This window comes from Anopheles merus, chromosome 3R (assembly GCF_017562075.2).
Source record: "Anopheles merus strain MAF chromosome 3R, AmerM5.1, whole genome shotgun sequence".
Taxonomy (NCBI): Eukaryota; Metazoa; Arthropoda; class Insecta; order Diptera; family Culicidae; genus Anopheles; species Anopheles merus.
The window spans coordinates 45,888,925-45,916,644 of NC_054084.1; the positions used below are offsets into that span (position 1 = coordinate 45,888,925).

At 40.9% G+C, this 27,720-nt stretch overlaps 1 protein-coding gene across 15 annotated transcripts; it reads right to left on the reverse strand.

The window, feature by feature from the left end:
- On the reverse strand, positions 1-27,720 carry LOC121596083 (anoctamin-8). 15 transcript variants are annotated; one of them, XM_041920704.1, is made up of 24 exons: positions 27,641-27,720; positions 26,027-26,381; positions 16,579-16,689; positions 16,341-16,482; positions 15,820-15,991; positions 15,532-15,613; positions 13,301-13,417; positions 12,976-13,106; positions 12,619-12,780; positions 12,323-12,478; positions 11,839-11,907; positions 10,524-10,659; positions 10,307-10,437; positions 9,814-10,119; positions 9,480-9,635; positions 8,989-9,395; positions 8,612-8,873; positions 6,729-6,850; positions 6,060-6,167; positions 5,341-5,575; positions 4,599-4,712; positions 2,611-2,758; positions 2,397-2,530; positions 1-2,333 (listed from the first exon to the last, which is right to left on the reverse strand). In XM_041920704.1, exons 2-24 carry the CDS (start codon positions 26,199-26,201, stop codon positions 2,202-2,204), a joined length of 3,708 nt encoding a protein of 1,235 aa, XP_041776638.1. In that variant the 5' UTR covers positions 26,202-26,381; positions 27,641-27,720; the 3' UTR covers positions 1-2,201. The 15 variants fall into 15 exon arrangements, with proteins under 15 accessions (XP_041776638.1, XP_041776637.1, XP_041776642.1 ...); XM_041920703.1 differs by having other exon boundaries at positions 27,655-27,718; XM_041920708.1 differs by having other exon boundaries at positions 5,356-5,575; positions 27,596-27,713.

The following is a 27,720-nucleotide window of genomic DNA, read 5'->3' on the forward strand; positions in this document are numbered from 1 at the left end:
TCACTGTTTTGTATTATTTTATTGATTCCAGTTGTGTTCTGGAGCACGATCGTTCCTACCAACTCATTTGCCGTTTTGTGTTTAAATCGTTTCGTAACTGTTCGTAAAACAACGTAGTCAACGATTTGCTGCTGTCGATTGGTAATTGTTATCCATTTTCTTTTTGTACAGCTTGATCAACCTGCTACGCGATCACCTTTGTCTGTTTCTGAAGCTCTACCATCCTCGAACTGCAAGGTCCTATATTTTAACAAGCTCAAACCCAAAACCCACTCAAAGCTAATAGGTGACATATGTTGGTAGCTTCTCGGAACTCCTAATAATACCATTCTTCTAATCATTTCTCCAATCATGACAACATGTACATCATACTTTGGCGAAAGCTAAATGCAAAACCCGCTAATGATTTATTTGACTCTCAGTAGATGACGAACCATCGTCACCACGGATCTCATTTTGGTTCATTCCATTGTTTCTCGCACGTGTATGACCTTTAATTTCCAGCTCCATTGCACATTGCAGCAAATCACACATTCAGTCCAAAAACCAACCTGCCTCACCGATCTATGCAAAACCGTCTCACATTTCGAGTTGATTTTAATTTTGTATGATAAAAGAAAACACGCTCAACAATCCCTACGCGTTGCGTATGACAGCAACAAAACAGCGCATATGCGTGTAACTGTACAAACGGCATCATTAATGCTACGATTACGATTTACAGCTAAGTTTGAAAACTTTAGAATTTTGTCAGATTTGATAGCTTTTATAGCTTTTTTCAATGAGTTTTGTTTTGCAGTTTTTCCATGTATTTATTAGTTTATATATTGATAGTGTGAATAGCGCTCACGTCGAAAGGGAGCAAAGATGGTGCAAGCTAGCGTTGATGAGCGATAGGCAAGAGCAGCATAAAGTAAGTGGTAGAGAGTGTGAAAGTTAAATGCGCAATGCTGGTCGTACCTTCATAGTGTAACGATCACGCTGTAACGTTGTAACTGTGGAGTGTTTTGATTCGATGCCATTTTTATTTTGATTCTGGTGTTCGATAATCAGTGTTCAGTTTAGTGCTGTAACGCTACGCATAGTGTAGGTTTGTAACCATTGTCAACATTTTTGTATGATTTGTTTGTCTGTGGGTGGATTACTGTTGAGTCGGGCTTGTAAAAACCTTCCCATCTGGTTATTGTGTTATCCGTAAAACCGATCCCGTGCTGGACGGGAGTGCATAATTTCTTAATTGACAAGACGGATTGCTGTTTCCATGGAGTATTGAGATTGTGTAACGATTTGTACTGAAAAGCGATCCGATCAGCTCGGCAACGAACGATCAACCTGATCGTACTGTTTGTGGGATGGTTTTTTTTTGCACACGCGGGCCTGACCGGACCGAGATCTAATTGAACCTAGGTTAAGACTAAAGCTTTTTCCGTGATTGAAGCATACATGTAGCTGATACGCAACATTGATTGGTTGATTATTGTTCACCTCGGTAGCACTTCCCTCGTTCTCTAAGCGTACGTAACTACTTGCTGTAAATAAAGCTCAAGTACAACCTTCTATAAATATAATATGTTGTAGCAAAACGAAAGGCAGTAAGTATGTGGCTAGTACACATTGTAAAGCAGCAAACTATATGCTATGCACACTGCATCGGACTGCTATCCTTCAATTTTCACTGCAAATAACTCTCAATCACAACTATTTCGGTATCTCGTTCAGTTGTACTTTATCAGAAGCGTATGATTTTGAAACGTAAATGCTGACCAGTTGATGTGTAGGTATAATGCTGTAGCAAAATAATATTTTGTAAATTTAATTCCTGTTACTTTCAAAGTTTTGCAACAATGGTAAGAGTAATTAGATGTACGCTACAAATGGAAGATGCATTGCAACAGTGTCCTAGGATTTCGTCGTAGGATGCATCTTCTCTCGCGACATCTTCTCTCTTGCTTCGGGTAAGGGAAATAAGTAACGACGATGTAAAGTGTTGTGTTTTATGCGTTTAGACGTTGAAACAAATCGAAAGTGTTTGAACAGGGCTTTCATACTAAGGTATTGCACTAACTGCACTAATCTATGCTATTAGAAGATAAGGGAGACTGTCACTCTGGTATAATAGTTGTAGGTTTTGATTCAGTGTTAAGGATACAAGGATATCTTCGAAGCAGGTTTGTACAGACGTAGTCGTGATCCGGTGAAGCTTACGAGTGCCCATTGTTGTGGCTGGAGGTGTTTCCATGGTTTCGTTGACTCAAAACATCATCCACTTGGATCAGCTGCTCGATCGGTATTAGCGACAGTTCACCTCCGGGTGGTGGAGCAGGCAATGCTTCCTACGGCGTGGAATGGGTAGTAATTTCAACATTTTTCTTCAGCAGACCGCTTACAATACTCACCAACGCCTCAAGGGCCATCTTTTCAGCGCGTTTTGCTCGCTGTTCCTTCAGCTTTAATGAGAAAATAGCTACTGAGCGGGCCCGCTTCACGAGGCTTTGCTTTAGGCGCGACTTTTTGGCGGCGAGCTCGGCCGCTAAGTGAAAAATATGGGGTACATTGATTATCACACATTTCAATCTGTTCGTATCAAACTGAACGAGTTGTGAAGCTTACCTTTGGCTTCTTCTTCCGTAGGGGCTTTTACTGATGGAGCACTGTTGCTCGTTCCCGGTTGCTGATCGCCGGCTTTGCTCGCCACGTTCGTCCAGGATGGTGCTGGTTTCAGCAGCTCCGAGTCGGAACCGGTAGCGAGCTCTTGTTGCTGCAATGGTAAATTACTGAAGGTAAGCAATACGCATCTCACACCAGGTTCAAAGGTGGTTGGGATAGGCTTGGCAATGGCAGACAACGATCATAAACGAACAATGAAATGCAGAATCAATCTATCAACATTAGTGGCAGCGTTAGCGAATATAAAACATTGAACATTCGTTTTTTTTTTTGTTTTTTACAATACCAACAAAACACCAATATGGGAGTGTACAAAATTCAATCTTATAAATAGATCAAGAGGAGGTCAACTTTGTTGGATTATAAATGTTTTTAAGAACCAAAAAGAAATTGGTAAAATTAACACAATAAATATAAAAAGGCGTGTAATGTGGTACGAAATACCAACAGCAGAAGAAATATGCGTAGATTAATGTTGCATAGAAGCTTTTGTCGCGGATGCTAAACTTACTGCGTCAGTAGTAATGACGCAGAGAGTTAAAGGGTTTATTTTTCTTTAATTCTTAATATTATTAAATCATTTGTAACGCAAAGAAGAAGTTTTGTAAATATACAATATAGTGTACATAGTCTAATGGAGGACGCTGTCTTTCACGAAAACAAATGTGATTTCCAAAGTGATGAAAAACAAGTAGATACAGAGGAGGAAGCATACATCCGAAATGAATATTGCTATTACTTCTGGCAGCTCATTCAATCACATCTAAGTGGTGAGAATGTTGGAAAAACAAACATATATTGATTATGTAATTGTCGATTGATAGAAATATTAAAAGCAAAAATTGAAATCAGCTAATGTATAAAAATTACATTTGTAATTATGATTAGAAATGATGTTAAATGGGGAAACGATCATGTTGAATATGGAAACTTGCTTAAGGTAAATGCTTGCAACATGATAAAATTAAAAGACTTCATACTCCAAATTATGACTCACATATGATGGTCTCTACGTACCACTGTGTGATTCAACAATTAAATAATGTCGTGATTTTTTTTTGATATAAACCATTCAAAACGATTTGAACTCGTGTTGAATAAACAATTTTTCCGAGCAATGTTTGATATTATACTTGAATGTTGTGCATACACCATAGCGTACGTAGACAGACAACAAATATAACATGTGGGAAAGACGTTTATGCATGCATTCGTAAAGACACAACAGGTGAATATAGGTGAGTATGTTGGTAGGCTAAAGAACATATGTGATATAGTGAGGTTACGAACAGCAACAGCAATAGCTTGCTTCTTCTAAACATAACAGCACGGCTAAGGCTCGCAAGAGCCTTATCCTTAAAGAGCATAAATTTCGATGGATGCTGTTTCGACTGTTTCAAAATGTGATGCTGGTTATCCTTTGATGCTATAAAACCCTCTTAATCGTTCTTGGAACGCTGCAAGCCAATACTTAGGGGTACACATTTTGAAACAGTTTTCATCGGCTCTCGGCAGATCAAAAGATGATCAAATTGTTCATTAAGGGAAGAAACAGCAAACAAACAGCTAAACAGCCTCGAGCGCAAACCATCAGAAAGCAAAACTTTCCACTACCGAACGCGGATCAGGCTCGGGGTTTTTCTTTTAATTTTTTTTACCGGCTTTATGTCAAGCATCATAGGGCCATAGGGTGTACGATCGGGGCGTGATAGTTAAAGTTGTGCCTTCCATAAAACACGTTTCATGCATTGTTTTAAACGCGACAGCAGCAGGTTCGCTGCACGGATTTGTGGTTTTACTAGCATATTGGGCGAGTTGAGTGGGTGAGAAGAGGGCGAGGGGAGTGGATATTAAAGTGGGTAGGTCGTGTGGTGAAGTGGCAGGGAGGGTGGTGGCTACCCTGTGAGTGGCGCAAGTAGTACTCTACCAACCTTCGCTACAATACAGTCGGTACTTCTGTGAATGATGGAAGGATCGGCTGCCTTCAAGCGTTTTGCCCATTCGGCCCCTCCGCTCGGCCCAATCGTGAGATGGTGCTCGGTGTGCTACGATTGCCGACGTGAGTGACAGACATACACATGTAAACACACATATACAATGTATGTGCACGCAAGAAGAATGAGAACGCGTGGATGTGGGAATGAACGTAATACGGGCAGAAAGGGAAATGAAGGGCACAGAACATTTTTCCAATTCCATTGCCCGGCAGGATGGTGGCAGGGAAACGATTGTAAGGGGGATTAAAGCGCGGCAAGGGAGAGGGCCACGTGGTAAGCATCGATCGAGATGATGTTCAAGATCGTGAGAAGTGTTGGAAAATTAAATGAAACAAAAGAAGAAAAACGAAAAAATAAGATGAAAGTAATGAATTGGATGAAAGTAAGTGATAATTCGTCGTACAAGAAATTATTGAACAAATTCGCGGATCCAGTGTGTCAAATAGATTTATAAAAATCCATAGACATCATTTCGTGAATAATTTTGCATCAATTGTTGCACCAGCATAAAGGACGACGCAATGTTTGGGGCGAAACGGCGCAATATATTCGCGCAGGTTGAGTGGAAAGGAGAGAAGGGATTGTTGATAAGACGATGGATAAAAAGAAACGATCAAAAAGAACAAAAATTCACACAGTTAGCAAACAACTGGCCTTGGAACGCATAAGCACTGACCTTCAGTCGACCCACCTCGATGTTGGGCATCCATTCCTTGGAACGGTTGCGCGGCCGGAACGGTGGAATTTCGGCGATCCGCGGCGGCGACGGGTTCGCGGACGACATGTGGGCGGGGTTCTGTGGGCTCTGGTTGACGGGCGAGTGCATCGTGGAGTGTGCCTGCTTGCGGAACGGAGGAATTTCTGGAATCTGGATCGGTTTCGAGGCAATCCGTGGGCTTTGCGATATTTCACTGCCGGTGGAAATAGAGGAAAGTGTTTAAAAAGGCGATTAGCATTGAATGATATTTACCAGCAACCGAACACCACTACCGGGTAGGGTATGCAGGACTAGAGTTTTGTTGTATGCTTTGCTTTATTAAAGTGTTTGTGTGTTACTGTAATAGGATTACTAGAACCTAGGCAGAGGAATAAAGGATATCAAGTTAACAGATCAAGAGCCAGATTGAAAGCTAAGTTTTAAGGAAAAGAGCGTTGCAAGCTATAGCGGTAAGATTAGTATAACTAAGTAATGTTGAAGGATTTTTTGGAAAAGCATACATATAAAGGAATCAAGGTTAAGTATTAAAAACGATCACATCGGTGACAAAAGTAGTGGGAATAAAATCGAACCACACAAAAAGCTGGAGTAGAAAAAAGTAGAAAAAATAATAATTAGGACGACTAAAACACGCATTGCTACGACAAGAGAAAATCTGTATGTTAAACAAACCGTACCCAAGGTTGATGCTTCGCTTATCGTAAATACTACAGCTGTGCTTCATCGCTTGTCCTCGGAAGGGTGGTATGTCGGCGAGCTTAATGCTTGGCTGCTTAAGACATGCACTATTGTACGGTAGTTAGTGTGAAGAATTGTGGGGAGCCGATATTTGGCGTACCAAAACAGTTAAACGGTTAAAAGGTAGAAAAAAATTGAAATAGAGATCGAGAAAAAAACATGTGTGTTTCAGCTTGTTCGGTCATGTTCGACGGGTGTGTCTTGCAGCAACAAGAAACAAGATTGGCGAAGATTGGCTTTCCCAGCTCATCAGAGAAGTTGAGTGTGGATTACAAGCATACAAGAGACAAAGCAACAATGCAAAGCAAAGCCTACATATATTGGCGAAAGTATAGATGGTTAACATTTGCGCCAACTAGTGCAAGCATACAACAAATGAATGCATTAAAACATGAAAAAAATGTAAACTTAAAGAAAAACATCTCCAATGTATGAACAAGCAATATAGAAACAACACAGTGTAAACGGTGTGACTTTAAACGGATAGTGAAAATATTTAAAACAAAAACAAGTAAGAGCTGTAGAGTTTGCTTGCCGTGCAGTTTTGAGTCCCTATTTCGCATTAAGTTTACGCATGAACAGAGGCAACAGAGGAACAAGCGACAAACCTTGACGGACGCGAGTGATTTGGGCCGTACATGCTTCTCATGCTCTGTTTCGTTCGGTTTTTGCTACCATCCACCAATCGTTGGTCCAATCGCTCCAAATCACTCTCCGTTTTGTGTGTTCCCTGCATGAAGGCGGGATAACGAGCTGGTGGATCAAACCAATCTTCTTCTTTGGATACAGAAAATAACATTTGAACTAAAACGGAACGTGCGGTACAAAGAAACAAAAAACGAATAGAACAATGTTTTTATATTTCACACTTGAGAATGGTTTCATAAAACGAAAAGAGAGACACAAATACATGCAGGTACGGCACACAACCAACGGTATGAATAGAGTGTCACAGTACACATTTGCATTGATCTTGGTGGGTGAGTAATGTGATAAATTTAAGGAAAATATACGCCCCTACACCGTATATGTTTTTAAACAACTTAAAACACACACACACACCAACAGAACAAAACATGGAAAACTTTAACAGAACAAATGGAACACATGAACAAGAGCAACGCACAAACAGACGACAGTTGTTAAATGACATAGAGTAGGTAGAAAGATTCGATATCATACCCTGAATTCGTTTGTGTCGATTCTAATGCAACGGTTTGTGCAGATTGACCACTAAGGGGAGAATCTTGAAGAGGTCGTAATAATACTGTGCTTGTCTAGAGAGGGCAGGGTTTCGTTTCGTTATTAGAATTGGCATTTTTATCGTGATGGTTTTGTTGGGTTTGGAGTGTTTGATGAGAAAACATTCGCAGGAGTCGTGATTTAGTACGTATATAGTTAATTAGGAAACAATTTAAGGGTTAGAGAAAATATGAAGATAAGAAAAACACAATACAAAATGGTATAAGTAAATGTATGAAGAAGGTATTTAGGGAAATGGTTGAGTTGAGTACGATACAATACTTTCTTTTTTTATTCCAGCAAAAAAGAGTGAAGCAAAACTGAGTGAAGATAAATGCTAGGTGGAGGAACCCTTTCACAAACAGTTCTGTGACACATTTTCTATGTACAGACTTCAACCGTTTCGAAGCGTTCCTCTGATAAAGAGAACTGCAGCAAAGGAACATTTGAAGATAGGGTAATAAATGAAGGACACAATATTGTGTCATTTTTTAAAAATCTCTATAAGTAATTGTAGAGAAAATTTTAAAATGAAGAAGAATGAAGAATTAATTAATATAATGAAAACGAACTACATGTTTATACATCAAATGTATAGTATTTTTCAAACATTTGAAGTTTTTTTACGTGATAATATTCAATTTGATCCAAAAATGCATATTTTTTACACAATAAGTTGAAAAAATGATCATTTCATTTTCATTTTTATGTTACAATAAAAATATTCGTTGAGTGTTTGAGCGAAAGAGGACATGACATTTATAGTACATCGCACAGAATTAATATCTTAACTTCTCTAGCCATTCTCATTATTGCACATACTATTTACAATATATTTCGCAGTCATTTCACAACATACATACGAGAATGACGGAATCACAGAGTTCATTAACATTCTTCCTACTTGGTTTAAAAATATCATAAAAAGCACGATATTCCTCATTCAATTGTACTCGACTCCTAAACAAACCTTAAGGTGTGAAATGATACAGTGAAGAATTGTTTGCCAAATTATAGTGCCTATCACAATAAGTTCCTTTGCTGTGATTTGGAAAGCATTCAGTACAAAAAAACCGTCATGATTTGCAAGGAGACATATTGGAAACATCGGAATGAAGACAGTTATCTGCCACGGAAGAATGTGTCGAGCAGCTAAAGTTGTTTTTAAATTGGTGAGCCAGATAAAGTGGAATTGGAGCGAAAAAAGAAGACGGCTTATAGTTCTTGCCTGCAAAAACATATCTACTACCTGAGAGATCGGCGAATCGGGCGAAACATCGCGCGTGTCCATGGCAAAAATGTCCATATTATCGCAACTGCTCTGGGAGTTTTTGTGCTGTTGTTGATGGTGATGGTGGTGGTGGTGTTGCTGCTGCTGCTGTAGCTGCTGTTCTTGGCGCATTTGTTGAGCGGCGGGAGAAGTCGGGTGAATACCGAGGTTATCCAGCTTGGCAGCTCGCTCTAGCTCACCACTGTCTGGGTTATTGTCATGACTAGGAGATATGTGAAATCTTGGAAGAATGACAAAGAGGTTGGTGAATGAGATCCAGATACCGTTTGTGCGTGATACAAGACACTTGAAAAGACGGACATTAAGATGGAATTTTACCCCTTTACAACATTTACCTGCCAACGGACTGTTCAGTTTTGTCGAAAATGTCCTGATTGCTGTTGAAGTCCTGATCATGGTGCGAGATGGAAGTAGAGGATGGTGGTGAGGGAGGCGTTTGTCGCGGGGAGGGTCCTTTGCATTGCATTTCCCGTCGACAGTGTTCGGCACGGGCGATTTCGGCTGCAAGCCAGGAAGGTAGCTCGGGCAGTAGCCACGTCAACGCGGACCGCAATCCAAGCATGATGTGCTCGAGCGCCACGATCAAAATGACCGTCTGGGTGGAGGTAAGGCCAGGCCATAGACGAGACACTTGGCCCGAGAGTCCAATCAGGGCACAGTTAACGATAACCGCAGCCAGACCGAGCATACCAAGCGCGTTCTGCCAGGTGCCGATATTTGCTACACGTTGACCAAATGGACGCTGGAGGATTTAGGGACAATTGGGCGAATTAAATCGTTTAATGTGTGCTGATGAACCAATGCTGACGGTTCTGAATCGTGTTACCTGGTGTACATGCGCCAGTTTGAATGCATCGGAACGGATTTCGAGCAGATTGTTAGCCAAAGCGCACAGTCCAGCGAGAGGGAATGCGGCAGAAAACAGCACTACATAACCCATTTGAACTAACATTTCCAGATGGTCGGAAAATGTACCATCGTACTGTCGAAAAATAAATGCCGCATTATGTGGATGGTTAGTAAATATATACTTATGGATCTATGATGAAGATCATTATCGAAATTCAATTACATCCCGTCTACTCGCTTAAATCGATCCAACAGCTCAGGAACCGTGCAGATGTGGGATACACCAAGATGGTTGTTGCGTTGTTGCTTACCTTGTACAGCGAGCTTTCAACTTCTGCCTGCCCGATTGATCGTTTCGGCGGAGTTGAGGAAGAGGAGAACTCGGAGGGGCTTTTCCCTTCATCGAGCGGCTTCCCATCACCGGAGCCCACCGTCAATGCGCTGGTGCTGGTGGAAGCAGAGGACGCAACATTAGGAGGATGCTCCTGCGTTGGGCTGAGGGCACCCCACATTTTGAAGCTTAGTTTCGCCAGGCGCCATTGCTCCACCAAGTACGGCCAGGCTGACTCGCGTAGATTACCGATAATTTGCCGCGATATCAGCAACCCAGCCAGTTGCTGTCACCCGAGAAGAAACACGATATGAGTCGATGGATGAATATTAGCAATTTAATTTTCCCAAAGCACGAGAGAAAGAAAAATATCAAACCAGCAAAATAAGTTTAGGCCAGATAGGGAAAGGAAGCTTGTTTTTGCTCGTTCGAAAATTAGGTTTAAAATTTCACTCCGCTTGCCACACGCTTACCTCCTTGAGTTTGTCCTGATCGCGCAGGTAAAAGGCGATGTAAAAGAGCGAAAGAAAGCTGTTGACAAACTGGAAAAGGGCCACCTTGGCGATGAGATGATTTTCATACTTCGACTGCAGCCGATAGTTCTCTGTCGATAGTTGTACAATAAATTGTATAAATTGGCTTGCCTTAAGCTGTCCCATCTGTCCGCATCAGTCCCCACCATTGAATTACCTTTATCGTTCAGCCAGACGGCGAGCTTGTAGTACGCTTCGTCCATTAGTGTAATGGCGCCTGCTAGCAGGACCTTTGGAATAACACTCAAACAGCTGAAAACGCCCTGCTCCGGCAGCTTTGCATCCCACCAGTCCTGCAGTGATAGTGGTGTCGCAGTGACGCCAGCCGCATCGATGGATCGGAGCAGAGGATAAAGGTCGAACGAGTCGTGGTAAGGGATAAGGGATGAACCACAAACAGACAGAATAAAACGAAGAGAGGGAGCGAGAAAGCAGGGCAGAAAGAAAGAGAGGGAGAAAGAGAGAAAAGACATACAGCTATAGAGATGGTTGAAACATGGAATGATAATATGATTGCAGTCGTGTAACTTCAATTTTAAATCGATTTTGTTTCTGTTCGATTGTAATTGTGACTGAAGCTCTATGCCGACAGGACACATTGGTAGGGTTTTTTCATCCTTCCTTTTGAGCAATACAGCAAATTACGCGTTAAAATTCACCGTATCGTAGATGGACCCAAAACTATTAATATGGATCAAAATTTTATGATGATTAAAAAATATTAAAACTTTTTTAACGCACAGACACAATGGTAGCCTTTTAAATAGATTGGTTTAGTTTCGACCGATCCAATAGAAAATATATTTGTAAAATTTATAACAAATCATACAAATCTTTGAAGCATGTGTGACATCATTATGATATTATTATGAAATAGCTATACAATTTCTTTATGAACCTGTGTAAATTAAAATGTGTATAAAGACAAAAAGGGCACGCCAAAATCAAGTGCATTGCGAACGGCCTAGTATTGAATAATTTAAGTAGAAACTGTCATTCACAAATCAATAACTAACAGAAAGCCAATCGCCGACGTTCCTTTTAACCCCTTAAGCGACATACGATACGGTAACGCACTACGATTATACAAAGCATGATGCTCGTATTCGTATGGCAGGCACTAAATCAATGCCCGTGATATGTGGCCTCTTGCCGAAAGCTCGTTGCTAATACTGCTGCTGCTGGTGTTGCTGATTATTATTGATGACGAGGATGTCATCCACCAGGCAACACTTCATTCGATTTCGAGCTATAAGCGCTACCGTCCTATCGACGAACATTTATTGGATTTTGGTGCAATATTAATCGAGCTTAAGCGCAACGTATCGTACAAAACACGTACAGCTAGATAGATTGGGCTTATGGCCAATGACAAAAGGATAGTGTGAATTTGAACGTGAAAGGGCAGTGAAGGGAAAACTACAGTTATACCAGGGATTTGGGGTAGAACGTAAAGAACATAAATTTCAGACCTGAGACACTATGCACATGCACTCCCACAGGCCAGCACTGCTATAGGGTAAGTGTTGATCGAGCCAATCCTGTAAATTAGTAGTAACGTAATGTAATGCGCGTGTACGTTTGCGTGTATCTGTGTGAAGTGCTATGAAGTGAAAAACAAGGCGATTAATGTTTCATATAGAGGTACAACATCGGAGTGGGATAGGGAATAAACGGAATAGTACAGTCAACGTGTATGAATATTCATGAGAGGATACGATTATGTTTGGTAAAGTGCCACACAAACAGCACATGACGAGGGTATAGAAATGTTTCGAAAGAAGCGTAACCAAAACAAAAAGCAAAGCATAAAAAATCTAATAAAAAGCACCAACATTCACCGCGACCGATTTTTTTTTTTGCTTTCGGTTCGAGTGATTTGCGAAGCGTGCGTTGCACATAGAAGGACCATAAACGGGGCGGGTGTCGTATGACGTCGAGATTATGTCTAAATACCTGCAGTCTCAACATCAGGAACATCACAACAAACACCAACACCAGGCAGAGGCCTATAATTGGAAAGCTAACTAGATAACGGAAGGCTCGCCGTTGCCAGGCCGGTGCTTCCTTCGGCTCCAACCGTCCAGTCACGGAACTTTCCTCGAGTGGCCCCTGTCGCAGAAGAGAAAGAGAGTGCGAAAAAAGAAAAAAAAAAGAACACCACATAGGTAAAGGATTGTGAGTGAAATGGTAGCATTGTGGGTAGGAGTCGGAACGCAAGTCCTTGACAGACGCCGAAGGGATGTAAAGACCTTGTACAGTGGCCGCGGCGGTTCTAGCAGCTCGGGCGGCGTTGACAATGTGCCCCAGCGGAAAGCCAGCTCGACCGAGTACCGCCTCCACGCTTCCAGGTAAAGTGACGCCCAGGCAACGTTGAAAAGCGAGAAAATGACGTGTCCAATGTCTTGAGCCGTCTGAAACGAGACATAAGCGGTCAAGGAAACGTGTCCAATGTACATGGATACCGACGTGGAGGTTAGTAGTGCCGTCGTAAACTGTATTGTGGTAGATCCGTTTCCATCGATCGGTTCGTACGTCTTGGTCGGTATTTTTTGTGCTTATTATTTATCATACTACCGACCGTTGCATGCTAGGACCATTTGCCTTACCTGTCCTCGACCCCAAAGCCCAGCGTACAGAATCGTTCCCAGGACGGCTGGTACGCACAGTGCACAGGTGTAGTGTCCCAACCAGGCAAAGTAGAGCGCCACTTTAACTCCAAAGTATGCCGCTATGTCGTCTGGAAACGAACAGTTTAAATACGGAGTGAATGATACCACCGCGAACAGAGACGAAAAAATAATGAATAAAAAAAACACGTAATAAGACAAAAAAAGTAGACAAATAAAAGGATAACATGTTTCTTCTTTTACTGCTAGGCGTAGCAAATAAGTGGTTAGTAGAAGCGCCGGAACAAGCTACATTAATTATTACCTAGGGGCTGCGGTGCGAAGAATTTCCGTACCCAGCTGGATTGTAGCTGCTGCAAGGCGGTAGTCTCGTGGAGCGGAAAAACCTGCGTTATTAGGCCTAGCTCCTGCCAGGCGGCCACTGGAAACCATGCAAACGGTGTTGTTCGTCGTTAGTTTATTAGAAAGAAAATTAAATTGAGTACCGGTTCTGAAAAGTAGGGCTCGGTTTCGGTACAGCCGACCGGTGAGATAGTATCACGAGTCCTTAGATTAATTAACATTCGCCGTAGCCCGACGGTCTCACCTGCGAAACCCGAGATACTTCCCATGGAATTATGTCCTGAAAAATGTGTTTGTCTCACAGCTGAGATTGCAGAGCTTGTGTCCCTAATCCTGATGCGATTGGTCATTAAAAGCTCATAATGTTAGCCATGTCCCACACGTCATTAAGGATATTAAAAGGGAGTAAATCAAGTTTAAAATCGACGTTCGAATAAAGCCAAAGCATTCGTACTGATTTTATATTGATGATACCAATGTTATTATTAAAAAAAAAAGCATATTTTTATCTTCACTTTAGTTTCCTTTGCCATATAGATGACATAACAATGTACCCAGAAAATATGTTAATTGAACATCTACCAGTACATCTATCTCAAAGAAGTATTCTCTTGAAATGTGTGGTAAACAGTTTGCCAATCAAGTACAGGCACTGGCAAAGAGTGTCACAATCACTTAAATGAAAAACTGAATGAGCTCTTAACGTGCCTTTTTCAAGATGAAAAGGAAACGACAAAAGCAGCACCACGATTCCCATAATGTTTTATCGATTAGTGCTAATTGGTTGATTGTTCTTTCGCTTACATTAATGAACAGTTTGTTAGTATCGCTATACTTCATCGATGTGACGTACATACATCGCCGGCGGCATAGTTCAACAAGTTGTGTTGTTTTTGCATATCCTCTTTTCGTTCTTTTGTTTTGGATGTATCGATTGGTTGACTAAGTAGGAAAAAATGCATCGGGGTATATCAAGGGTAACAAACATATACGGTTTGTTTTACACTTTCTGGAGTTTACTGGAACTGTTACAGTGAGAATGTAAAGCTGCATGTAAAACAGTTAAAAAATTATTTCAACGACATAGTAATAAACACTTAAGGGCCCAATATTCTTCCAAAATTAGGAAAGTATAATAAAATAGCACATCATCCTAAACGAAATCCCAACAAAATCATAACTACTCTTGAACAATTTTTATCTTTACCTAGGACCATTATACTTTCAAAATAAATACAAATATATCTCTTTGCACAACGAGCCCAAAATTGTAACAAATAGCTTTTTCAGCGTTTCAAGCGCATCCTTGTGTGGATTGTGTATTTTCACTGTTGTACTCCTTATCGCCTCATGCCCACCTTCTGCTTTTTCCATCGAAAAAGACGACTCATGACTTGCTATCCAACAATAAACTTTTAACAAGTTTTGCTGAGTGGTCGACTTTACCCGACCGGACTTGATCTCGTTGGAAAGCAGATTAGTGGGATGGCCAAACGCTCCAGTAATGCTCCAGCGTCCCGAGCGTCCCGAGGCGTTGAACACATGTTGAGCAAAGCCCATGCCATGCACACACGAACCGCATGTAAGTTGAGCAAACAAAATCCTCCCAAAACACTTCTAAAGCAAGGATGCGGCGTTATTGCAAGGTATGATCCACAAACACACAAGGGATGTAGCTGACTGAAGTTTGATTCACTGGAGACCAACGCTCGGATATCTCGAGGTAGCGTGACTGGCTGTGTGTGTGTGGTTTGTGAAAGGTTATCATAGCACCAGCCAAACCATGCAATGGACACCGAGAAACGTAAAGAGTGGCGTAAAGGATAAAGAGCTGGTTGGCACAACTTTTAAGTTTCCATCGTCAATCGTAGCCTTTTTCTGGATGGATGGCTAAAGCTCCGTGGTGTCGGTTCAAATATAGCAGAAAGGATGAAATGCCATGCAAAAAAAAAAAAGAGAAACAGCTACTTTCTGGGACACCAGGCGCGCCTGGCATCCGCGTATTCGTCCTTGCAATCTCAGCTACAGTCAGTATTAGTTTCACCAGACTAATACGGTAAAAGATTAGGAACGATGGTGTTGATGATGATGGTGATGATGATTTGACATGGCAGTTGACGATGAGTGCTTTTAATGATGGTAACGTTTCGGTAACAGTCCCCAAAATATCTCTACTGTGCGTATGCCACTTACCGATGCTTTGTCCCTCCTCGACCTGCGCCCTGCCTTGCAGTGCTTTTAGATCGAGCGTCCCCGCTCGCAAACCCTGCAGTACCTGTAGCGTTGCGAACGTGAGAGCAACATGATGGATGGAAGTGATGGAGCGTGTATTAGTAAAATATCGATCACTGACGCCATCCCAGCGCCAGAGCGTGACAGAAACGGCAGCAATCAGCTGATACGCGACCGAAATGCTGGGATTCGTATCCATCAAAGATTCTGCCGTGGGTGGTGTGCATTTCATATTGATGAGTTGCTTACCTGTAGCACGAGCCATTGCCGTTCCTGGGACGTGAAGAGACTGTTGGCACCCTCGTTGTCCTTCGATTGGGCGAAGCAATGACTTTCCCGTTTGGTGAACTCCTTCAATGCGCCACCGAGGTCGGTTCGCAGTCGCTTTGGCAGGCGAGCATCTTCGGCCGCCTTGAATAATCTATGAAGGGAAAGAAAGGAAACGGGTCTATCACACCGACACGCAAGGTCGAAGGCACGCAAGCAGTTTTACGGCATGAGGTCAAAGCAACAGAAGCGAAGCGATCGTTCAGGGGTGGTTACGATTGGGGACCTTTGTGCGAGAGCAATTTCAAACGGAACGCGTTTCACAAAGATTAGATGACATTTCACAGCAAAGGAAGTTTTTGTTTTCAAGTTCTGTCTCGAGGCACTTCTTGCCTTATCTGGCTTTTGGTGCTGATTCAGATGCATTTTTGCCATCGTTCGCTCTGGTGTTTGATGACAACTTTCTGCAAGAGTGTTGGGGGACGGGGGGACCGATTACTTACACATTCATTGGGGCGGTAATATAGAATGCGGTTCGTTTTGTGCTTTCGTGCGCTCGTACCATCGCTGACAGTCCCAGTCCTTCGGGAGGGTTTGCCTTGATCCTGTTTAGTAGCCATCGTAGCGCATCGTCTGGGGCGTCTTCTGTGGTGAAGGTGAGAAAGGGAATTCATCCGTTACCCACAGGGAGGACGACAAGTGCAGCAGAGGTTGAATGCTTGGGTTCGTAATTGTATTTACCTGTAAATTCAATCACTACGTCACACTGGGTTGGAATTTTGTTCAGCCATAGCCGACGGGGTGTCATCAAATGGCCGGCACAAGGCACACGTCTCCGTATTAATCTTGATGCTGGCGAGGAGAAATAAAATGCGAGAAACAAATGGAACGGCAATAATGAGCAAAATCTGATATCAGTTTTATTAGCTCGACCGGGTCGGTACGTATCCAACACGATCATTATTTTCAGGTTAGGTTGAGTAAATATAATAAAATTAGTATCTATAACTTGATATCATAGAGTGCTTTTACACCACCGGTCGTTATCGTTTCGATTACAAGGTCTTATGGCATTTGTTTTATTTCGTTCGATACGTTTAAGGATTTTTACAAATACAAATAAGTATATTTGCGAAATTACCTCGTCGAGTTCAGTGCAGTTTAGTTTAGTTGATGTCTATTCCCCGGGTTTACTTTATATCGATCAAATAAAAAAATTAAAAAAAACAACAAACCTAATCTTAATTAATGAAACCTGCTTGGGTGCGCTAATAAAAGAATCTCTTGCTTCCATCGCTTTGGCTCTGATTCAGCAAAGTAGTAAGCAATCGTCTTAATCTTCAGAAAGCATTAATTTAAAGTGTCAGCAAAAGGATATCATGTAGCTTAATCTTCCCGCAAACTTTTCTCCCCTACAGTGATTGTGTGCCGTAGAGCATTCGCCAACATGACGCAACCATTACATTGGGGCATCAACTAGGTTGCTTGCACTGTGCAGTGGGCCGTAATGTTTTACTTAGGTTATCGGTGTTCTTTCGATAACATTTTAATAATTGAATTGTACCATTCAATGCTATCTTAAGATAAGATAAGCAAAAAAGTAACAATTTACCATAAAATGTTTGAAGGAATTGACTTTGATAACGATCTACTTTTTTGTTCATACAGTAACCAGTAATGTATAGCCTTTACGAAAATATAATTGATATTTTAAAATGTCATGATGTCTCATTTAGCACGCCACAAATCTTACGTAGCAAACACCGTGAGCAAATGAAATTAATAAACATCATTCTCATTAGCACCTATCGGTTGGATTCGTTCGGCTCGTAAAACTGGAACAAACTGAGGGGGAAAATGGTGCCATGAATCACATGCCACTACGTTAGAATCAAGGAATCTTTGTACTGGCCTCAAAGGTCTGAACAGCTAAAATATAGACATGGCAGCTGTTACCTTTTGCGCTGGCATCGATTTTGGATCCACTATTTTGCTGACGTCAAACGATGATCCCCTTCCCCACCTGTTTCGGTGTTCATTGTGCGTTCGTTGTGCTTGGCTGGTAAATATCGTTGACGAAGCAACATTTCTGGCTACTACCAGAGCAACGAATGTCTACTACAGTGAGCGCGTTATGGCGAAAGGAAATAAAATAGCTTTTCAAGAATCAAACAGTTAACGCGATACAAACTTTGCATAGAAAGCTTATCAGGTACATCGGTATCCATTTCACAAAATCAAATGGCCGAAAAAAGCTTAAACCTCCAGCCCAATGAAGGAACAGCCATTCAAGGCGAATCAAGTTTTTGTGCGATGGATTTGTGTACTTTGGGCGAGCAAAAAAAGTCGTAGAAATAAGTTATTTTTAGAGCTCGTAGATTGAGTTTTGGTTACACTTTCAGGCAACTCGTTGCAGCTATATTTAATGCTTCAAGGGTATTTTAACACGCGTGGGAAGAACAATTAGGCGTCAACCAATAATTACGTAACACAAAAATTTTCGACCTCCAACTCCATGTACAACTATAGAAAAGTTGTCATATACAGCAATCAAATTTAAAAAGTGCTGTCTGCAATGTTCTTGCATCACCATAATCAGAAGTGTATTTTATCCAGCCATCTTCATGGTCCTCCATAAATATGTTCATCTTTCCAAAAATGTTTATTTGCCATTACATATATTGTACAATCATCAAATTGATTATTCTATATCACATAACATGTGATGTTCAATATGTTGCATGTTTTACAAATTAGAAACAAAATCTGTACTGTTAGCAGGACTGGGGTTTTGGCTGCATTTTCGATGGGTGTATCAATAAAATTATAACCAATGATCCTCTCTGGTGAAAAAAGGACTACCTGAATTAACGCCATCTTCAGTTCGTTTGAAACAAATTGGGGTTGAAAGGAATTGGATTGGTATTAGGGTAAGTGTACCAATTATGGCTAAATTATGTCATCAAGATACCGATTTTACTCCTGTAAAAAAAGTATTGGGTAACATTTTAAAAGTCTTTATGCTTTCTAGAAGCCAATAATGTGTAGAACACGAAAGTATTTTTTATTTTAACTCAATGTTTATCGAAATAAGAAAAAAATTCGATTAAAAATTGCATCTCAAGTTACCAATTATTGCTATAGTGTTCTTAGCAATTCGCCATAGCTGTACGAATTGTGGTTGTAAGCCTAAACTCGTGGATATTTACACCAAAAATCAATTTGTGACATTGTTTTAACTCAAATCAAGTAGTAATAAATTCGCTGCAGGCAAGTTAGTAAATGAACACGATTAAATAAGTAAAATTAACAGTTTCAAATCTTCGTTTTGTGTCACTATTTGTATTGATATCCACCCTCAATTAATCGCACAATCAGTTATCAGGTCAATTGATGATTGTTTCGCACTCCAGAACAATCTCAACCTATTCAGCAATTGGAGTGTGGCAAACCAACTAAGCCTCTATGTGGATAAATGCAGCGCGATAACATTCAGCAGGAAACGAAACCCTTTAAACTTTTGTTACTCATTACACAGTTACAAGTTGTCTCGCGTATCATCAGTCAGGGATCTTGGTGTGATCCTTGATTCATCACTATCCTTTTGCGAGCATTACCACTCTATAATTACCAAGGCCAATAGGATGTTAGGATTTGTAATCAGGCTAACTCTTGAGATAAAAGATCCAATATGTGTGAAAGCATTATATTCCGCATTAGTACGTTCCATCCTAGAATCTAACTCAGTTCTTTTCTCCCCATACTGTCACGTCTGGACGGCTAGGATAGAAAGCATATAAAAAAGATTCTCCAGAACAGCAATATACCAATTGCAATAGGTTTCATCACAACTATTAGATTACCTGTTACGGTACATGCTTCTTAGTCTACAAACCTTAGAACATAGACGTCAGGCATTACAAGCTACTTTTGTTGCGAAGTTAATCAGCGGGGACATAGACTCTCCATACCTGCTAGAAAAGCTGAATCTTTATGCTCCTGAACGACCTCTCAGGACACGTGAGCTGTTAAGACCTACGTTCTCAAGATCTGCATTGTCATTGAAAGCCAACCCCACAAGTGATACATTCAGGCCTGACAACGGTTGTTGAGCCAAAGAAGAAGAACAAGAAGTTTGAAAATCGCTAATATCCTACAGTACTGCTATTAGCAAAATGGTAAGAGATACCATACATCTTGGCAACACATCTTAAAAGGGTGATATTTAACAAACAGAAGTGACCAGCACTGAACTAAAGAATTGAACTTATTTGAAATAAAAAATCCATTCGTGGTTTAAGAATGCAAATAGGCATAATTGGTGCTATAGCCACAATTGGTACACTTACCCTACGTGTTTCTAGCGTTACAGTAGAATCTCTTGCCATTAGTTTCAATTTGCGATTTGCATTTGCTATCATCAAAATACTATCAAATCACAAAATAGGAAAACTCTATTCATAAAAAAATAATTACGATATGTTTATCAAGGGGCACATTAGGAGGCAGTCCGTTTGTGCAGTCTGATTTTCACATGAGACTTTCGCAATTGTTAACAGTGTAGTAAAAAAATGTTGTGTAATGCTGAAAATTATTAAAACTATACAGACGTTATTGTAAATTGAATTAAATGAGTTGTATAAATCCAAGCCACATAGTGTCGCAAATCGCAAACCACTATGTTGATGCAATCAAATTGATGTGCAACCGTATTTCTACCACGCATCCTTTCCGTTTATCATGAGGTTCTAGTAGCTGTGTATAACGCATTTCGTGCATTATTTTCCGCTTTCCATTCACGCTTTGTGTTTTGTTCGTGCTGCGGAATTGGCACCTCCAGTCGGGCGCTAGGGATTGCTACTGTTCAGCAATGGTAACGGCACGGTAAACCGACACGTCAATCAATGCCCAACGGAAACAGCATACATTTTCATATGATTATTATTTCATATAAATCAATAAAAACGACACGTAAAGAAATCTACCATTCAATAAGCGTCTGAGTATCGCACGCCCATATGAGAATGATCGACAGCTAATTAGATAATCACATTGCCAGCAATCCAAACGGTTGGCAAGTTTCTTTCGCTGGCCATTCAAAAAAAAAAGTTGCTCGTGCAACAGTTTCGCCTGGAAATATTCCCATAATCACTTTTCAACGATGACCAACCAAACGTTCTAGTGGAAGAGATAATAAGAACAAGGTATCAAGTGCATGCTAATCGTTTTAAGGGACATCATTAGATTAACACTTCGGCATGTGGACCGGGTAGATACAAACTGTATGCTCGAGATGTAATCCATGGAGATTGTGAAAGTTTCAGAGAAATGGAAAATCTAGCTGTGATCTAATAATAAGAATGCCATCAATATATGATAAGTTACGTAACAAACATTGAAAGTTCCCTCAGAGTGACACAGTTTGAAGTTTCAATTAAACATTTGCATATCTTTGCATTCAACTTTGCGGCGGTCTCGTGGTATAGTCGTCAACTCGAACGGCTCAATAACATAGCCGTCATGGGTTCAAGCCTGAAATGGACCGTTCCACCGTTGCAAGGATTGACTATCCGGGTGCGTGGTAATGAATTAAGTCTCGAAAGCCTGTAAAGGCCGGCATGTCCGCGTAGGACGTTATGCCAAATAGAAGAAGAACTTTGCATTCAAATGATAAGTAAGTATTTATATTAAATCACATTTAGTTTTCATTTATATAAAAAAAAGCTTGTAAAATTTAAATCCTAAGCTAGAACCATCCCAAGCTGCTTTTATAACTATAATATAACTATTCCACCTACTATATTGATTTTAAATTGTATGCTACGAAGTTTTTTGAACATTAAATATTCTGATATCGTTCCACCACGCAAGTAATTTGTAAATAAAAATCTATACATACTATTTTTTTGCATGTAATTGTGTAAATGTGAGAGAAATAATTTGTACGCAAATTAAGCGGTGGGCCCAAAGGTCTCGGGACTCCCTAAAAGAATCCTCCTTCCTATTCCTCACTCACAAGTAAATTTGCTTCTGAATCCTTCTCTGGTTTAGAATTTCTCAGAAAACCTTTGGCTCCAAACTTTAGAAGGGCCTTTATTTGCTTGAACGTTTAGGGCCTCCACTTGTGTTAATCTGACGCTTCCAATAATATAAATATTTACACAAACGCAATTGATGTGTTCATAAGTGTCCCGAAGTGTGCTAGTATCATCCGAGATTTTGTTGAGTCAAATTTATAGAGATCAGTCAGATGTCAGAAGACTTATGAGGTTCGTCGATTTATTTATAAATATACAAATGTTAAATAAATAAAAATACTAATGTACAAACAAGTGTAAATGTTTGATCAACATTTAGTTAAGTTCCATGGGTTTCCACGCTCTCCCCCCGCTCATGAACTTGTCAGTGGGGAATGAAATCCTACATGCATCCTACAAGGGGAAAAGGCTACAAAAAGGTTGAAAACCGATGCAATAGTGCAACTAGCTGATCTTGCTATCTGGTTGTGTGGTACGAAAAGTCTAGTAGATTCCATGGTATTTGCGGCGGACAACTTTGCGATTGGTCTTGGTATGAATGGTTGAGACACAAATAACTATCATCTTGCTAAAATGTTTAACCAACTTGTTGTGTACATTGTCACATATGTAGCTTTTGTACAGTAATGATTAATGTTCAAGGAAAATGAATTTTATATGAAAGAAATTTCACTCTTTTTAGAAAGTAACTTTGGAAATTTCTTTTGGATTTATTCAAAAAGGGTGCTATTGTCGGTAATTCCTATCGTAATACCGTTCAAATAGCATTAAAGCGACAACGTCTCGCGCGACAAAAAGTAGCTCAATTTTGCAAACAGAGCTAGTTGTTTCGCGCGATATTTCTACTTCATCCGAAACAGTCGAATTATCCAGTTTGTTTCCGAGCCATACTAATGTACAACTCAAAAAATAAATTTGAACACATTTCAACTTATTTTTTGTGTTTTTAAGCACAAAACAAGCAGGTTAACTGGGCGAAATGTGATATTAAAATATTATTAAATATTAAGATCTCAAGGATCTTATTTCTAATACGAATTGAAACTAATTTATTACTATTCGATATGGATACTTATACAGATGATTCCTATCTCAAATCCATTTGATCAGTTATCAACTCGTACTTAATAGTATGCCCGTCATGGGGTCAAGCCTCGTATGGACCGTAGCAAGGGCTGACTATCCAGCTGCGTGGTACTAATTAAATCTCTAAAACATGTACAGGTCCGCGGATGATCGTGTAAGTCGTCACGGAAAATAGCAGAAGCTTTTGTAGGGGATTGATCTCATCTATTTAATTTAAATAATCAATAATCAATTACATTTTGTAAACTACATTTTATAGAAAAATATAGTACAATAGCGCACCATCAATATTCCTTCTTAGAGTGTCATAATCAACGTGTGTGCCAAAATATGTAAACCTGTTTCTTTACTTTCGTTTGATCAATGCAACGAAGGATTGAGAAAATCTGCTGTAAGGAAAATAAAGTGCTCCGTTAAGCGTTACATACAGTGCCGAGCGGTTGCCATAGATTCTGTATCGAACAGTATTGTGGGAGCAGGAAAATGATGCACACGGACGGGAAACTTTTCTGACCCTGGATTGGTAAAAGTTTTCTCAATCGTTCAATCAATGTCAGCGTTGCTATATGGACCACCATTCAAATCAACGTTACAAGATATTTAAATGCTTCATGCACGAATCCTTATTTTGCACCCTTCAACAGAATTGGTCGATCTGTGTCGTTGAGCCACCGAGCAGGAATTCATTGCCTTTGTTGCCGTTGTCGTTGGGATGGTGAAGCTCATTAACATTCTTTGGAATCCATTCAGAAACAGATTCGAATTGCACGTTCTGGGTGAATTTGTTTCAACAGTTGAAGCGACATTGATTATTCCAACGAGCAACGAAATACACAAATGGTAGGTGCTATTTGTTAGAGGTTGAAATTGTTAATACAGCGTAAAATGCGAAACACCATTTCTTCATCAATTTTACGCACGTTTCCACTTTACGCCCTGTGCATATGGCTATCCACACGGCTACATAAAACATATCCTTTTCCGTTCGATCTGCACGGTCACTGGTGGAAGATTGTGGTGAATTTTTGATGGCTGCCTTTGGATATTTTAGCAATGCAGAGGCATGGTTAGCAGCCCGTTTCAAATTCTGTTTCTCATTAAAATGCGTTGCTTGTTCCTGGAATAGCGGGTTGAGCTGATTTACATTTAACTTTTTTGAGCGCTTTAACTAAAAAAATTCAATGCACAGTCGCAAAATATTACGCAAAGCAATAAAAAGCAATAAACTAAAAGCAATGTAATTTTTATTGAGCTACCTTCTTTTGTTTTTTTATTTTATATTCATTTTATATCCCCATCCTAGCTTCGATGGACAGCTTTACTCCCCTGATGGGGGTTTCCACGAATGAAACACATGTTTTAGTTGTGCTTACAGGCATTTAATCAGCCATAAAATCGAAAAAAAAACGAAAAATCAAAATTGAAAAATGCTCCATATTTGTTTACCCTATGTTTCCACCCAACAAAAAAAAGAACTTTCTTTTTCGGTGAATCGATGGAGCGTCCAAAGGAATCTTACATCACCAAACAAATCTAATCACAACGCTCTGTTTGGTGAGCAAACACAATTTCGACGAAAATCAATTGAACTCAGCCACGCTTGAATGGCTCGCTCGGCGGCGATGTTGTGCTTTCTTAGGAATTAATTTACCACCTCTGGTAACCTTATGCTTGCGGTTACCAGTAAAAGATGGGTCAACAACGAATGAACGGAAAAGGGCCATGGTTTGTGAGTATTTGTGGGTAAGTTTGTATCTTTTATGTTGTAAAGTAGAAGACACAATTGACATAATGAAGCGGAAGGGTCGAAATGAACAGCCCAGAAGAAGTGTTCACATGAAGAAAAAACAGGAACAAAAAAAAACGGCAAAATTCGAAACGAGCAAGCGAAACAATTCGGCAATCTGCTCTGAGTTCTTCATCCTACCATAAACATTGTGCTGGAAGTTGCCACAGTGTCCGTCTGTTTCCATGTTTTTTGTTGCTCATTATTTGCTCGCGTCTCTGTGTGCGGTAGGAAGTGGGGAGTATCGGTGCGAATTCAATCTTTACCGACAGTGGTGGAAAAAAAGCTTGTTGCTGTACCAGATTTAGTTTCAAATTGGGTTGTCTGTGGCCAACTTTTTCCCGTTCTAAAACAGAAGCCAACACCACACGGTATCGTAAAATATGAGCATTATTATACAATGCCTGGCATAAGGCTTGGTGGTAAAATAAAAAGTATCAAGCGGAAATTCAGGAACCTGAAGAATGAATAAACATTGTAGAGTACTATACAGATCATTTCAGTGGTTCATATCTGACGGTTACGGTATCGTACTACTCTGTCCAAGCGCCGGGCGGTTGCAATGCAATAATGCAATTGTGCAACAGTAGTAACCGGACGAGCGTAACCCTTCTCCTCGCCGACGCTCCGTACCAGCTTCGTGTGGTGAGGCGCAGTTTGTGTGGCGGCGTACCAGCGAAGCAAATCATCGGCGTATCGTCGCACCGTACCGTCCGTACTAGAGCACCGAGCATTACATAACAACAAACCAGCGAACGAACGTAATACCAGGCCAGAACGTCGGTACCGATTTGGGAAAAATCGATAACTTTGTGCGGTGCTGCGATAAGGGTACCACCAGTGGCCCGCGAGGGACTAGCACCACGCACTCGGGATTTACTCGAGGACGCCCCATCCTGTGACAGCTTCTTGCGTGTCGTCTACAAAAAAAAGTGCAAAAGACGGCAGCATCCATGTGCATGCTGCGAAAGGATAATGACTTTGGAATCGGTTATGTAAATTTGACATGCTTTGGTCAGCGGTTTTTTCCCTTCTTCTCTACCCGTGATATCTTTCTGGTATCACAAGGTTTCGATCTTGACGCCGTCGGTAGATAGACTTGGGATGTAATAAAGCGCAGAGCAAATTGTTCCTAGCGGGTCCCAGCGTAGTAGGACAAAGTCTTTTCTCTGTGATCTGACGTCACGATAGACGATTTTTTGATCGTATGTTGGCAAGGGGACAGAATTACCCGCCAAACTTCCACCAAACTAGCGTGCTACAGCCGCGTAATACTTACCATTTTCGACACAGGAAATAATTTTTCCCTTCCGCCGGCGCAGGTTCGACTCGAGGTTGCTTTCATCACCGTAATCCTCGTTTCCGGTGTCCTCCGATTCCTGGTGTACATCCTCAATGATGCCACTGTCGTGGATGTTTTCGCTATCGATCAGTAGCGGATGCTGCTGATCCATGTTGGGTGTGGGTATGGGTAAGACGCTTTAAATAATCTTCCTGCCAGGCAGGGGATACACTAAACACAGCACTCGCAGTAGGCGTTGGGCTTTAAACCGATTGCCCTCGCCACGCTTGAACCATTTTTTGTGCACTGTATTTTTCACCACTGCACGGTAACACTACTAATATGCAGTTGCCTAGATAATGAGAAAATCGAAGAAAACGGACTATTTTTTTAACTGAAGGAGCTCAATCACAAACTACACAGCACTTCCTCCATGGGGCTAAAACACCTTCGATAAGGCATTCCTACTTCCGTGCATGTCGTACCACGGCGGAATGTGTAGATTTTGTTTTGTTTTTTGTTTCGAACTCCTTTTTCACACCCGCTGTTATTTTGGTCTGCACCTTAACTGCTGAAGCCCCAACAGCAACACTTTTCTCGGTGAATGACGTTCCGAAATAAGGGAACTGTTTTTCACGGCACTTCCTGTGCGGATAAGGGGAGGCGGTCATGCAGCCGTAACTTTTTGATGTTGATGTTGATAATAGCTCCGAGCACGGAGCTGGTGTAGCTTTTCCTCCGTGGAAAGGTAAATTTTCCGTACACGCAATCCACGCCACTACAAACTCACACACATACATGCACACTCACCACGGTCGTTCTGAAACACAGCTCACTACGATAGCAAAATATTGGCCCGCCAGTAGAGCACCAGACAAACAAAGGCACGTATACACTCTCACGCATGTTTGGTAGCCAATACGACGGCAACGAATACAATACCACCAGCGCGGGTATCGCTATGAGGAGGAGACATGGCGTCCTCAACGTTGCCTGGCCCTAGTAGTTTATTTCTCAATCTGCTAGTGATAAATTCGCCAATGCGTTTACCTCATGACCTTTCGTCTTGCATAGGGAGTGACATAAGGGTACAGGAAATAAGAAAGACGTAATTTCATGATGCAGCAAATTGTATGCCGCAGTTGCTAGCACCAACACCGTAAATGACGTTGGTGAAAGTTATATTCTTTACTAATCTTTTCAGCTAATATTTACTTGCCTCGAAAAGATGGATTTCGAATGTTTATTTTTGAAACAATTCGGAATTCGGACGCTCTAAGTCAAGTGTACAGATGCTTATCTATCTGCCGTTGACAGAAGAACTGATAGAAGACACAGGACACTTTTTACAGCCCGTTTATGTAACGTTTCATTTCCTTAACGGCAACACTTTCAGGCTCGTTTGAGGTTGGCAAATGATACGCACACTTTTCACTACGTTCACTACGGTTTTCGTTGGATACGCTCCTGAACTCCTTCAAAGGGTGTTATCCTATGTCGCACTTTTAATCTTGGATGCACTACAGGCAGCATTGTGCCTATGTATGTGTGTGTGTGTATACTCACTGTGTCCTTTCGTGTGTGTGTTTTTTTATACTGCTTGTGTACCACCTCTTTCTCCTCACTTTATGTTCTGTCCCTGTACCGGTGATCGGAGGAGCTGCGTGACTGTTCCGGAACAATGCTGAACT